Below are 14754 nucleotides of genomic sequence, written 5' to 3'. Positions count from 1 at the left end.
GTGAAGCAGTTCACGTATCAATAAATTGTCACTCTGATGATACAAAACTGTCCTGGGAAGCATTTTTGGTTCTAATGCAAAGTTTAGCAAAGGCTGCTACGGCGGTACCGTCTTGCCACTGGGTCGGTATCGCTGCCCCTCCAAAAGTCAACAACAAAGGAAACAACAAAGGAATTGAGTTGGCCGTTCCAATACTTTTGGAGGGGACTGATTTTTGGAAGATGGCAACCAGAAAAGGATTCCCACAAACGTTTGACTACATCAAGTGTGACCCCCCCCCCAAAAAGGGGGTTTGAACTGGAGTCTATAAATAGTCCAAGCCACGGTGGAAAACCTCTGGCTGCGGCCGTGAAAGCCAATTTTTGTCTTGGACGAAGCGATGAGTCACACAAGTGAAAAAAGAAAATCACAGGCGGCAGCTTGACGTGTTTTTCGCCGTTGCCGTGTTGTAATGTGTGATGTTGACGCCGGCGCGCGCTGCAAGAGTCAAGTGTTGGAGCGCCACACAATCCTGACCAACATCATCTTCTCAATCAATAATTCATCCACATCACTCGTTGTGTGTGCGCGCGCGCGCTCCTCAATGAATGTTTAATTGATACACCTCTGCTCGCTCGCAGGCAGTCCCCGTTTTTGCAAATGAGTCCAGACGTACAGCAACAGCCTAGCGGGTCCACGTCATCGCCGATGAATCGGCTCATCGAATGCTTGGTTGTCCAAAAGTCATGCTTTGACGCTTTGAATTTCTTCAACATCCTTCGCACTTTGAAGAGGAGTTTTTTCATTGTTGTTGTTGTTGTTGCGTGTCGACCACCAGCAGGTGGCTGACGTGACGCGTCGGTGGCGTTTTGTATCCTTTAAGGTCTCCAGAGATGTTGTTGTTTTTTTAAGACCCTCCCCCAGCATTTGCATAACTCACAAGTCTCAATTAGGGCCGGCCCGTGATATGACCCCGACCGGGAATTTGCAACGATTGAATTTGACATCACGTGTCAGCTGCAAAATCCAAAGAAGAAGTGCACGGGCGGGCCGCTCTTTATTTGCTTTGACAGCCTTTTGGCCACAGGCGGCGTGTCCTCTTTGATGAGCGGCGACAGGACTCAATAAAAGGAGCCGCTTGGCGTTGTAATGGCGGCGTCCTGCCCGGCAGCCACACTGCGCATTACTTTCTCCTCCCCTCGTCAGCGTAATGCATTTCTGTCACTTAACACACATTTTCTTCTGGGAAGACACACACACACACACACACACACACACACACACACACACACACACACACACACACACACACACACACACACACACACACACGAGGCTTGACATTTTTGTTGTTGCTTTGTGACATAATGCGCCACATACTCGTTCTTGTCTTGAACCCTTTGCGCGAGGTTCATCGGGGCACGCGGCTTTTGTTGTTGCGTCCGTCGTTCACGTTGCGTCAACCTGCAGAAAAAGGCCGAGCCAACATCTCCACGTGATTGACGGGAACCGCTGCAAAAAATGTCCTCTTTTTTTATTCCCATCTCGCCAATCGGACACAATATTGAAGGAATAGACTTGTTTCACTTTTGCTATTATCGCTCCAAACCATATCATCAAAGGCGTTGCTCGGGGCACCGGCAGTTTGGTTGGTTTCCAGGACAATCCAAATTGTTGTTGGCCGACCTCTTGGCTCGCGTCAGCTTCCAAATGCTTCGGCACTTTTGTGCTCTTCATGCAAATGCACTTTGCACCGCTTAAAAAAAAAAAAAGGTACGACCTGAGCAACTCCAATGAGTTTCCCATTTGTGCACTAGTGACGCAAAAAGTCACTTTTCCTCGCCTTCCACAGCCAACTCAATAACTACGAAAAAACGGCACCCAAATTGAATGCTAATCTGGCCCCACCCACTTTGCCAATCAGAAGATTTATTCAAATGTTTGCTGCCAATCTTCAAGCGTTGACATTCAGCGTTCATCCGCCAAAGACGAGCTCGCATCAAAGACGGACTGGCCACGTTTTGATGCAGGTCCCTTTGGAGGCTAAAAGCAATTACGCAGATGCGAGTGCGCCGGCCTCCATAAAGGCGGGAAAACATGAGCCAAGCCCGACTGAGCCGATTCACGACCCGGCCGGGCCTTTTCCAGCCTCAAACAATGATGCGTGAAAGCAGGGAGCGTTTTTTGGGCGGAGGGGGCTCGCACCGCCAGTTCTTCAAGTCTTCTCTCCATGACAGGCATGCACTCACCGCCAACGATGAGGCGCTCTAAAGCTGCTACGCCAGCATTCTAGGTTTGGGTTGAACCTTTGGCTAGCTAGCTAGCTAACTATGCTTTTCAATTGCAATCAAAGGCGCTCCAGTCTTATATAGTGGGGGAGGGGCGACTCGCGCCACACTCCAAAATGTCGTGCTGTTTGCGGGGACCCCCAAAAATCAGGAAAATTGAAACAAGGAAAAACAGTTCAACACAATACAAATTCATTTTGAGACACAAATCTTCACTGCTCTGTATTACATGCAAAACACTTATTACAACTGGAATAAAACAGTGCCATCTGGTGGGCAACACATGGCCATGGACCCTCAGGATTGCTTGAAGGGGGAAAAAAGTTGACCGATTGGTCTGCTGTGTTGCGCAGCACAGACTGTTTTCTGTGTCTACTCCTGTTATTGCAAAACGGGCAAGTGGAACCGAGGTCATTTCTCGCCAAAGAAAGAAAGAAAAAAAAAACAAGCAAGTCGGCAGGCAAGCGGCGGAAAAGAGCGAGGTCACGGTGGCCCCTGGCAGCTGCAGTTATTAATAACAGTCGCAAGCCGGCCTCCAAGTCGCCCGGTGTCCGCCGGGACCCGCTGCAGTTAACTGGCTGCTCTATACCTGCAGTAGCATAACACGGCGCTAGTGTGGCATCATTATTACGCTCTTGTTACAGTGTTATTACACTGTCATGGTTGAACAAGGTGCGAGTGGAGCCCAGTGTGCTTACCTGGTTCCTGTATACCTTCAGGAACACAACATGGGGCAGGTATTTTTGTGTCTTGTAAAGTACGACACTGTTATGACACTATTACTATCCTGTCATCAAATTGTCATGTTTACGCATGAACGTAAGTGGAGCCAAGTGAATGCAGCTAGCTTTTGTACACCGACACGAAGACAACGTGACAGCAGTATGACAGTCAGGGTCCTTACTCTGTTATTACATTGTTATTACTCTGTTATTACACTGTCATTTGTGTGGGCTTTCTCATTAGTCATTTCAAAGGGTCATGCTTGCCTAAAAACTCGCTATTTCCATTTTGTTCATTTTTCTTTGCTAGCATTTCATGCCCAGTGGACACGGTCATGTTGATGTTGGCCTGGTGTGTTGCAGGGGCGTGGTGCGCGTGGACATTAATCTCCAGGATGTTGATATCGACCAGTGCTCCACTGATGGCTGGTTTGCTGGAACCCATCGCTGCAACCTGACCACTATGGAGGTGAGTGGGCGTGTGTAACAGACACAGCATTGATCCTTTCTCTCTCTTAAAGCGAAACGGTGGCAAATACACACACACACACACACACACACACAGACTCAGTCAGTCAGCGCTCCACTAAATGACACCCGGGCGGTAAAACCCGAGAAGTGTCCGGATCGTTCTTCCTGCGCGATCACATTACACGCCAAATGCCACTTAACCAAACGCCATCAGCTGTCTCGTTACATGCGTGTGACTGCCTCCTTCGAATCCAAGTGGGCCGTATGCTTATTTTCACCATCGAAACCTCAGATGACCTTACATGACCTTTATTGACAAACATAAATAAATCCTCTAAGAGACACAGTAACAACGAAAAATAAGATGTATTAACAATAGCAGTAAAAGTGGAGATGGTTTATTTTAAGTGAACAAATTGTCTTTTTTCCCAAACTACCAAATTGATCACATGGCAAGATACATCAATAATCCATTACAAATGGAACATCCAGCCTTTTCTTTCTGTAGGCGTAACAAGCAGGATTGAAAAGGATTTGACATTCAGTCATCGTCAGCAAAAACAAGGCCGAGCTTGAAATACTTCCTGTTTTCACGCTTCTCAATCAAGTACAAATGAGCCACAAATCCCTGTCCAATTTAAAAAGCCAAATTCAAGACTGTTTGCTTTGATGAGATGCTCAACAGGATGAGAGTTGCAAGGACCATTGAGACCAAACACCATAACTTGTATTTTTGAGGTTTTTGACTTCCTTCCTCCACACAGGACAAAAGTAGCCTTAAGGAGAAAATATCCTTTTTGATTAGCAGGACACAGAGTGGAAGGACATCTCATGCTTCCTTAAAATGGAGCAATGAAAACAGCAGCAGCCCCAAAAGGGAACCCTGTGGAACACCATAGCAGAGTGGAACTGAGCGCAACCGAGACTAACATAAGACAAATAGGATCGGAACCACTGGAAGGAACCAGCGTGAAACAGAAGAAAATTAAATGATATAAAAGTCTCCTCATCTGTACGACCGTTTACAGGTTCTGCCAGATCCATTTTGGATTTGTTTTTCCAAGGATATTGAACAACTGCTCTGAACCCTTTCAAGGCTGAAACCCCTTTTTTTTGGGGGGTGTTCAGCTTTTCCCCAATTTTTGCTGACAAACATTCTGAAAACGGCGACGAGCGCATCGCGTATCCTGCGATCGTTCCCCTCGTCCGTCCACTTGCCGGCAAATGTGCCGCGTGGTGATTGCAGGCCGCAGATTTTGGGCCTGGCTGGAGATCACATGCTCCATAATGCATGCCATGTAATGGATTGCAGCGGGCCCCTTTCAATAATTCATCACCCCCCCCCCTTTTTTTTTTTGTCTGAGTACTTCCACCTCTCTGTGGACAGTCAATGACAGATGTGCGTGCGTGCGTGCGTGCGTGCGTGCGTGCGTGCGTGCGTGCGTGCGTGCGTGGACAGCAGAAGAAGAAGACGAGGAAGTGGTTTGTTGGCGTTGTTGCGCTGTAATGATGAGCGCGAGTGCGCAAGAGTGTCGGGAGTGCGCTTTGCTCCCAGCGGCGTGATGAAAGGCGCTTGCGACTCTTGCCGCGGCTTCAAAATACGAAACACGCACGCAACAGTCCACACTCAAGTAGCGACAAGTGCACGGGAATATGATTTCAACACACAATAACAAGACTTGATTGATTGGATTATTTCGTTGTGTAAAAAAATGTTGATAATATCTTCATTTCCATAGCGGCTTTCCGAGGACCCGAGTTCTGTAGTTCGTTTGGGAAGGGTTCGGGTTAGTTCTTTGTTAGCTAGTTAGTTGTAAGCTGTTCTTCCTCACAATAAGCACGTCTTTTGGAAAACATCAGACAGCTGCTGAAGATTTTTCTTTTTCAAAGCTGGACCAGTTTGGCAGTCCAATTGAAAATCACTGTCCACTTTCAAGACCCACTTCAAGACTTTAGTCGGCAGGGGATCCAAGTCAAATTCAACAAGTTCAGTGCCAGCCAGGCTTTGATTGAGGCCGACGTGTGATGGAAGCCATTGGCAGCAGCAAATGCAGTGAGAAGAGCAGGGGCCCCCAAAGTGAACCCTGTGGTACACCACACCGGGACTCACAACAAGCACGTTTGATGGAAGCCATTGGCGAGCCTTTCCACGAGTGCTCACCTGCTGCTGCAAACCAGCCGACAGGTGCACGCAACAGAATATGATGCAACGCAATTAGTAGTGCGCAAACGTTGTCGTGGCAACACAAAGAAAACAAAGCAGTTCTTGCGGCCGTCACACCAAAAACAAACCAACCAAATCGATACGCGAGGCAAAAAGCGACCAATCGCCGATCCCGTGTGTCACCATTTGCCAGATGAACGTCTTTTTGTCCGGCGTCTTTATAACCTCTGCGTGCTGCTGCTTTTAACACGATAACAACACAAAAGACGGCTGGAGAACACACGCACGCGCACACGCACACGCGCGCGCACACACGCGCGCACACACACACACACTAGTCAGCATTGACGTTCACGTATGGACAATGCAGACGCTGTGATCTCAATTGATCATCCATTTTTAGAATCAGGGCTGGAACTTGTATTTCTTCTTTCTTCTTGTTACCTAACGAGCTAAATTTAGACCGAGACGGTCATTTATTCCAGGAGGCGGAAATAAATTCTATTAATAGGATGGTTTTGTGTGCGTGTGTGTTTTACGTCAATAGGCAACCGGATGAACCGTTATTCAGATCTTGGCTGCTTAAATGCAACAAAATATCTTCACTTTGCTTCATAGCTGACTCGGTAAACATGACTGTTGACACTTTTGAGGTTTTTCTCAATTGAAATGAAAGAAAATGTCATAAATCTGTTCAAAACATCAACAACGTTTTGTGTTTGTGTTTTCTTTAAATAAAACGTCGCTGGCCTTTTGTTTTGTTAGCATCAAGCTCGGTAAAACTTTGTGCTTGTTTTATCCCCACATTTATGCTACATGTATTATTATTTTTTTTAAATGGCACTAACCTTGTGGATTCTTCATCTCTGCTCTGTTAGCTTAGCAACATTAGCCGAGTAAACGTCTTGTGCGTTTTGTAACTCTCCGACTGTGGAGAATTCCCTCGTCGCTTATTCGGCAAAAATGTGCTCAGCCCGCCAGTGGCTTTGCCAGATAAATATATTCTTTGTGCTGTCTGGGGAATTTCCCGCTGCGCAAACACGTTGGCAGCGGCGGAGAGCGCCCGCCCGCCTTTCCCGCGAGGGAGTCAAGAGCGTCTTGACGCCGGCCCGCCCGCCGCCATGGCCACCAAAAGTACTCGCACCGTACTTCGCTCCAAGTGCACAAACTTGTGGAAAAGATGAAAGAAGTAGAAGTGACTTCATTTGACTCATTTTCAAAAGAGTAAAAAACGTCAAATGTGGAAAAGAGCAAAAAGCTCGCATTGGCTCAGGCTTTTATCAAAACGACTTTCCATACATTTGCTGACATAAACGGACGAACAAAAGATGCTAAATGAGCTCATGAAGAAAAAAAAAAGTGTTCTTGACATGTATATTTTTTTCCATTGAAGATTCTAAGCTGGCGCATTTTAGGCATGAAAAGATTTAAAAACATTCAATTAGCAATATGCTAACTCAGCCACTTGCGCGACCGATTCCTGACTGGAGGTCCAAACGGTTTGGCGAGTTGACAGCCGAGCGACTCTATATTGTCATTCGCTAACTCCCGCGTCGCTTTCAAGCCACACGCATTCAGTCTCACTCACAGATAGGGCACCGCAGTTTATGAACATCATCCATGCCTGGAAAAGAATCCGCAAGTACAAGATCGCTGTCGGCCGCAATGCATTTTGTTCACTCGGTTAGCAGAGTGTGGCATTGCGCAACGTGTGACGGTGTGTGCGTCTCATGAGGTGTCATGAGAAGAGCTCCCGTTTGCTGCTGCGGGCTTTAGCAGAACGTGCACAAGCCTTTCGAATAAACGGCAGATCATTTCCCTGGCGCCTTTGTGCACATCCGGAGCTGGCACTTTGCGCACGCACACACATTCTCTGTTTGAGCTCCTTTTGTGCGGCGCTGTCGTTGGTCCTGTAATGATTGCGTGATCCTCGGGGTGGCTTTTGAACATTGCAAATCTCTTCCGAGGCCTATTAGCGCTTGATTGGCTGCTGTGCTGGACCCGAGCTTGTGCTGATATGAGTGGCGGGGTGCAAAAAGTTCTCCACTCAAGTACAAGTCTGGATACTTGAATGAAAACATGTATAAAAACATAAGAATACTTGCACAAGTCCCTGCTCATTCATTTGGTTTTAACCCGTTGAGCGCCTATTTGCATTTCTTTCTTTCTTTATTTTGACAGAGCATCAGTTTTTTTTCAGATTTCTGATTTGATTTTGATTTTTGATGAAGTTAAAAAAAGAAAAAAAGGTCCAGGTTCCTTTTTCATCAGTACGGCACTATTATTAGTCGCTCTACGCAGAGGATAAAGAATGCATTAGTGATATTTTATTGTCTGTCTACGCGACAGTTTGTGTTCAGTCCGTTGCATGAGTATTTAGCAAGCTAGCGGACTGAAAGGCTGGGCTATGTGGTTGTTTTAAATTCACAAGCTTATCTTGCAAATAATCAATTTGACGATTCTTATTTTGAAGAATTGCCACTGAAGTCACTGAAGAAACATTTGTTTGTTTGTTTGTTTTGCTGAGCATCAGGTCCTAATGAGCTAGCATTAGCTGGTAGCGGTTGCGGTAGAAGAAGCCGACTCTGCCCTCGGCATCAATTAGCGCGACCGGGAGGTTTGATTTTCCTCGTCTGGAGTCGTGCAGAGGTGACGCCGGAGAAGGTCCGTTTGAAGTCATGAGAAGCCGCTGTACTCAATGTGTTCTTAGCGCGCGTGCGATACAGCTCAATTAGCGGCAAGTCACAAGCGCGGGGCACGTTGCGTATGGACCGCGCTTGAGGCTGCTGAATTCGATGCAGCGGAAGCGTGAGTGGGCAAACGCTGCGGTCACAATGCTGGAGGGAAAACTGACATCCAACCCGAGTGCACCTTGGGAAAACCAGAAGGCAACCTTGTCAAAAGAATGCCCGGCTAATGAGACAAATGGAAGAAAATGTTGTCATGTGCATGCCAGGCCACTAAGTGGCATTGTAACGGTAGAATGCAACATCTATTTTTAGCATTCATTTCGCTGGTGTCACCAAAACATATTTAGGATTTGATGGCGTGGCACTAAAAATGAGTTGAATCTTAAATGTATGTGTTTGTGAAATGGTGCATTGTGGGAAATGTGGTCATTTTTGCTTCCTATGAACTAGTAGCAAGCCAGGAAATAGATCTTGTGCCGCACAAGCATGATTAAAAACAATGTCGGTGTCACACACACACACACACACACACACACACACACACACACACACACACACACACACACACACACACACACACACACACACACACACACACACACACACACACACACACACACACACACACACGTCGCCATGGCAACCTGCAAGTCAGAGCGCGTTTGATTGACAGCCGCCACAGCTGGGATGCAGACGAGGACGCCGCGAGGGCGCGATGGAGCTGCCGTTGGCAATATTCTTAAACAAAGCTGTGAAGAAATATTAGGAACTGCTCTGGTCAACATGTTAACGTCATGCAAACATATTCCGTCCGCGGCTCGTGTGGACCTCGTTAACAATATGTTCATGCCTGCTTGGCGGCTTTCGCAACAATATCAACACAAGGCCATCAAACATCAACGGCGCACATTCAAAAAGTAGCTCGCTGCTTGCATCACTCACGTCGGACCAATAATTAGGATTATTACTATTATTGTCATATTTATATATAGATATATATATATATATATATAATATATATATGTAAGAATATTTAATAATAATGTGATGATCATGAAAAAATGCACCAGGTTAGAAAGTTAAGAGAAAAAATACAACTAAAAATGTGAATAAATAAATAAATAATAATATGTAAGAAATTGTTTTCCAAAATTTTGTTATGCCATTTTCTCAAATCTACCCCCCAAAATATACAGTATAAGATCTAAAATTGGAAAATTACTGTTAGAGGACAAAGATTGTTCAACTAATTTCATATGTTTTATTATTATTACTGTACTAATAAACTATGTTATTAGAAGGCACATTTAAAAATACTGATATTGCTTTATTTTTATCTCTTGTGGTCACTCCGATCTCACCCCAGCGAATTTCTTGTTTTTGGGTCAAAAATCAAATCTAGTCAAGAAAAGCGTACGCATTAGCGAAGCATAGCAAGAAATGAATATCAATAAAGACCTGTGACGAGAGGAACGTCGAAATGCTACCCACTTTTTTCCTTTTTTTCTTTTTCTGTTGTGGGTCCACATGCTGCGGACGTCAGGTAAAACCAGGCAGGCTGCGCCGTCTGGGCCGCTTCCTCCACTTCCTGCAAATGCTGGCCTCTGTGGGGGAGGGCGGGGGACGCGCTATTCCTGGATCTTCCCTACACACACACGCGCGCGCGCACGCGCACGCACGCACACACAAGACTCCTCCGGCATCTCCACACGCAGCCGGCCATTTGACTTTGGCAAGGTGAAGCTGAAGACTCGCCTCCACCTGTGTCGCTTGTCACGAGTTCCCGCGTTGGTCCAACTAAAAAACAACAAAAAAACAAACGTACTTTTTGCGGTGAGAGCGTGAAACCGATTTCAGGAACAGCTCCACGATTTGTTCTCTCTCTTTTAGAACATGCCGTATAACGCTTGGGGCGGAGGTCTTAACTGTGGCGACACAGATTTCTGCGTCGCCATAGCCCCCGTGTAGCCCCACCCCTGGCGGAGTTCCACATACGTATACTCTTAACTCGGCCAAGTACCAGTTGGGCAAGGTAGTGACTTTCTGTTTTGAAAAGTGTTTGGTCAGTTAAACTAGCTGGTTAGGTAGTCTGTTATTCGGCTAGTCAGTTGGTGGGTTAATCAGTCAGCTATAGCTGGCTGGGTTGGTCACTAATTCTGTCTGTTGGTTGATCGGTCAGTTAGGCAGTTGGTTGGCTGGTTGGTCGGTTAGTCCGTTAGCCAGTCAGTTGGCTGACATGGTGGGTTGATCAGTTATTTGCTCAGTCAGTCGATTAGTCAGTAAACTCGGTGCTTGTTTGTTCAGTCAGGGGCCTTGTTACTTAAGTTGGTTACGTAGCTAGTCAAGATAGTTATTCACTTAGCTAGGTAGTCGCTTAGCTGGTCAGTTAGAGCTGCAGAAACAAACATCACAAGTTCCTACATGACTTTTTTGGATTGGGTTAAGCCGGGTGTACGGCGGTTAGGGTTGGACCTCCTCGCAACAATTTCTGTCAATTTCTCGGCTTTGCTGTGGCGGTCGAAGATGACCGCAACGTGTCATGAGAAATAAGAGCAATGGCTCTCCTTTAATTATGCAAATGAGCCGCTTCTTGAATTAGATATGAATTATGGCTTGTAATTTGGCGGCCGGCGCAGCCGAGTCTGGCGAGGACAAACCGGGGCGCGTCTCTTGTGTCTTCCTATCGGTGCTGAAATCACACGGAAGAGGCTGTGCTCATTTAGTGCCAGACACAAAGTGAAATAATGACACCTTTTGTCCACCACGCGCAACATTTTGATCCCTTCTTCCACTCTCTCGTTAACCTCATTCGTGACTTCTATTACCTTTCTTATGGAATTTTCGCAATGGAGTCTTACAAAAAGATTTTGCCTTTTCTTTGTCTTTATTCCAGGAGAAAAGCTATGCGCGGCATAACAATCACTGGCAAAGGTATGCGTGGCCTCAAAACCACACGCTGGCGTACTCGAGACAATTGCTTTCAAAGTGCTGTGATCTGTGATCACACGCTCCTGTCGTTAAAACAATCCGCTGTCTAGCATAACAATCGCTCTCAAAGCATGTGACCTGACAATGGCATGCTCGTGTCGTCAAGTTTCTTGAAGTCATTTGTGGCATAACAATCGCACATTTGTCTAGTCGAGACAATCGCTCTCAAAGCTACGCCCGGCCTCAAAATCCCACGCGTGTATTGTCCAGACAACGTGGTTTACAAATTAATTTTGGGCATAACAATCACACATTTGTGTCACTCACTTTCAAAGCTGTTTGTGGCTTAACAATCACATGCTGATGTCGTCTCGACAACCATTCTCAAAGCTATGGTATGCGCAGCCTAACGATCACACACCCGCGTAGTCAAAACAATCCATCTCAAATCTGTCGATTGCCGTCAAAGCGGCGTGGCATACTGATCACGCTAACGGCTATGCAATGTACGTGGCGTATTGATCACATGCATGGTCAAGACAATCGCTGTCAAAGTTGTGTCATAACAATTCCACACTCGTGTATGTGGCCCCCGGAAAAATGACTACGAAATGAAGCTGATGGAAATCCTTTACAATTCTGTTACAGATTGTTTTTTGTTTGTTTTTGTTGTTGTCAGTGTCTGCCAATGCGTGGCCACGGCTTCGTCCTGGACAAGTACAAGTGTCACTGCAGGAAAGGCTTCTACCACCCTGACCGACTGGCCGTCGCTGGCTTTTCGAGTAAGTCAGCTGCCCGACTCCAAATGTACTCTGCCGGTTTGAGCAATCCGCCCATGCAAGTGTGTGACGGGCTCGGCGCTTTCCGCTTCAGCAGAAAAGGAAGGCGCTTTTATTTTGGAAGGCAAATTTCCCAATCCGGCAAAATCCTCATCCAGTACTCAATAGGTTTGTTGTCCTTCCAAGCATACGCGGACGTCTCCGTGCAGACCAATAACAAACCGTGGAGGAAAGCAAGCTTCAAAACCATCACTTACTAGCATTAGCCGCTAACGCTAGCAAGTGATGGCAAGGCTAACGATTGTCCGCTTGAGTCAAGGCTGTTCCAAATGTAGCGTCGTCGTCATCATTCGTTTTGCTCGCGGCGTGCTGACACAAGCCTTTCCGTGGATCCATAAGAGCGGCTAAGCGGCGAGTGTCCTCCCCCCCCCCAGGGCCGGGCGCGAGCGACAGCGGCCCCAACGCCGACCAGGCGTCCTCCAGCGACTGCCTGCCGTGCCGGCCGGGCTGCGCCTTCTGCAAGGACGACACGCCGTGCGCGGCGCGCCAGGACGGAGCGTTGCGCACCGCCGTCATCTCCTTCCAGAGCCTCTGCGTCCTGGTGGTCTTCGTCAGCATGGTGCTGGTCTACCACTTTCGAAGGAACAAGGTACACCTTGAACCTCACATTTGACATCTCCTGTTTATGATTCCTAAATGAGACGGCGTGGGCTCCGTTTGTGCGCAGAGTATCCGAGCGTCGGGCCTGGTCCTGCTGGAGGCCATCTTGTGCGGCGCGCTGCTTCTCTACTTTCCGGTAAGCCGTCCTTTTTCATGTCATCACATGTCCATGTTTGCGTTCTCCAGAAATCTTCCAAGTCAGCTTTGGTTAAGCTCGGCATTTGTGTGCAAATCCGGTTGTGTCGATGCTTGTTGCCAGGCAGATTTCGTGTAGGACTCGATCAGAACTGCCCGTTAGGTCAATTAACCTCCAAGTTCAAGTGCAGGACAAATTGAACCGTTTGAAAATCTTTGTGTATTGTCAAAAAAAAAGTGCCATGAACGTTACACAAAACGTTGGAGATTTTCTGCAATGGAAAATTCGATATGATCCACAAAAGTCTGCGATTTTCCTCCCCCCCAAAAATAAATGTTGGTCAACTTTTTCCATTTACGAGCTGTAGCTTGGTCAAGATTGGAAGATTTTTTCTTCCTATTGATAAGATTTTTCCGTCAGTGGGCCCCCAACCGCCCTCGACCCCCGCTTTGCGCGCCATTGTCGTCCATGCACTTTCAGCAGTTTGGTGAATGTGACAAGCGGCCAAACAATACAAAATGAATACACTCGCATGGAGTAGAAATCAGAATTCAGAACTCCTGATGTCACGCCCACTTCAAGACACGATGAAATGATTTGGTCTCTTGACATGAGTTGGGTTTCCATCCACTCATTTTTATTTGAATTTTCACTAAAAACTGAAACCCCAAAATTGGCGAAACAGAAATATTTTTCAAATTAATTAAAGAAGCGAATATTAATTCTATTTCAGAATGAAAACAACAAAGAAACAGGCCGTCTAAATAAAAGTCATCTTGATCACAGAGCAAATTAATGATTAACGCTGTCTTGCGTCTTTTTGACGGTGAGCGTGTGACCTGCTGAGATGCCAATAAAATGTGAACGCGCGAACAAAAGCATCTCCATAAATCAGCTTTTTTGACAGCTGAACGGATCTGACATACTGTAAGCAGCCGAGGCGTGCGTGCGTGCGTGCGTGCGTGCGTGCGTGCGTGCGTGCGACCAAGTGGCTGGTGGCCGCCTGCTAAGCGCACACGCTCTGCAGTTGGCGCGTGAAGGCGGCAGCCGGTCGGGACCGCCATCTGTCGACAAGGTGCTCATCCTGCTTCATTTTCATTTGTCATTTATTTATTTTTTTTCGTTTTAAGCATCTCGTCGTCAAACTGAAGATGCTTAGAACTTAGCCGGCGGACATTCTCTACCAATCAGAACCGACGACAGTTCGTTTGCAATCAATAGGCTGGTTCAACGTCAATTTTGCTCACTTGTATTTATTTATTTTTGCATCATTTGTCATTTACACGGAAATCCTTCATAGTGTTATTATTATAAGTTATTATTATTAACTTATTGATTGTGTTTAAAAGTGTGTCGGGCTGTTTCCAATATTTTCACCCTCTCATGCATCTCAGTAAAGTCACCAAAATCTGCACCCAGGAAAAAAAAAAACGTATTCTGATACTAATTTGAAAATGAGCTTTACATTTGTTTCCTTCTGATATTTGCGTCATAGATGCGTAATTCACCATTTGGAAGAATATTTAGTGTTGAACACTAATTACTTGAAAATAAAACGTACGAGTATTCCATCTGATTTCTGAACCAGGCATCGTTATGAAAGTGAAAAATCCAAACAATAAACTTGAAATTCAGATGTGGCTGTATACTGCAAGAAAAAAAAACATTTTCTAAAATGGTTTGCAATATAGCGCGGGAACACAATATCGTCGCTAAATAGGAAGCAGGCATCAGTGTATTATTGGCTGAGGAGGAGAAACAGAGGAATGGACGGGGGGGGCGTGGGGGGGGGGTCCTGTGTATAAAGCTGCTGCAGTGATGATGGAGCCTGCTGCTAAAAATAGCCGCTCACAAATGATGGAACAAAAGGCCAGTTGGCCATTTGTGCAGCGGGTAACGCGAGATCGGCGCAGGTGCCGGCTATCACCTGAAGAACA

The 14754-nt window shown here is 46.3% G+C and overlaps 1 protein-coding gene across 14 annotated transcripts in view; it reads left to right on the top strand.

The window, feature by feature from the left end:
- LOC147156122 (metabotropic glycine receptor-like) overlaps nt 1-14754 on the top strand; it is a 34294-nt gene that overhangs the window by 5090 nt on the left and 14450 nt on the right. For all 14 annotated transcript variants that reach the window (XM_086066536.1, XM_086066535.1, XM_086066531.1 and 11 more), the window contains 4 exons: nt 3353-3458; nt 11922-12024; nt 12456-12670; nt 12749-12817. In XM_086066536.1, the coding sequence (XP_085922662.1) occupies nt 3353-3458; nt 11922-12024; nt 12456-12670; nt 12749-12817 (493 nt within the window). The remainder of the gene's footprint in view (nt 1-3352; nt 3459-11921; nt 12025-12455; nt 12671-12748; nt 12818-14754) is intronic.

The sequence above is a fragment of the Leptonotus elevatus genome, chromosome 21 (genome assembly GCF_054856555.1).
Source record: "Leptonotus elevatus isolate MCC_2025b chromosome 21, RoL_Lele_1.0, whole genome shotgun sequence".
Taxonomy (NCBI): Eukaryota; Metazoa; Chordata; class Actinopteri; order Syngnathiformes; family Syngnathidae; genus Leptonotus; species Leptonotus elevatus.
This window is presented reverse-complemented; position numbering and strand designations above follow the sequence as displayed.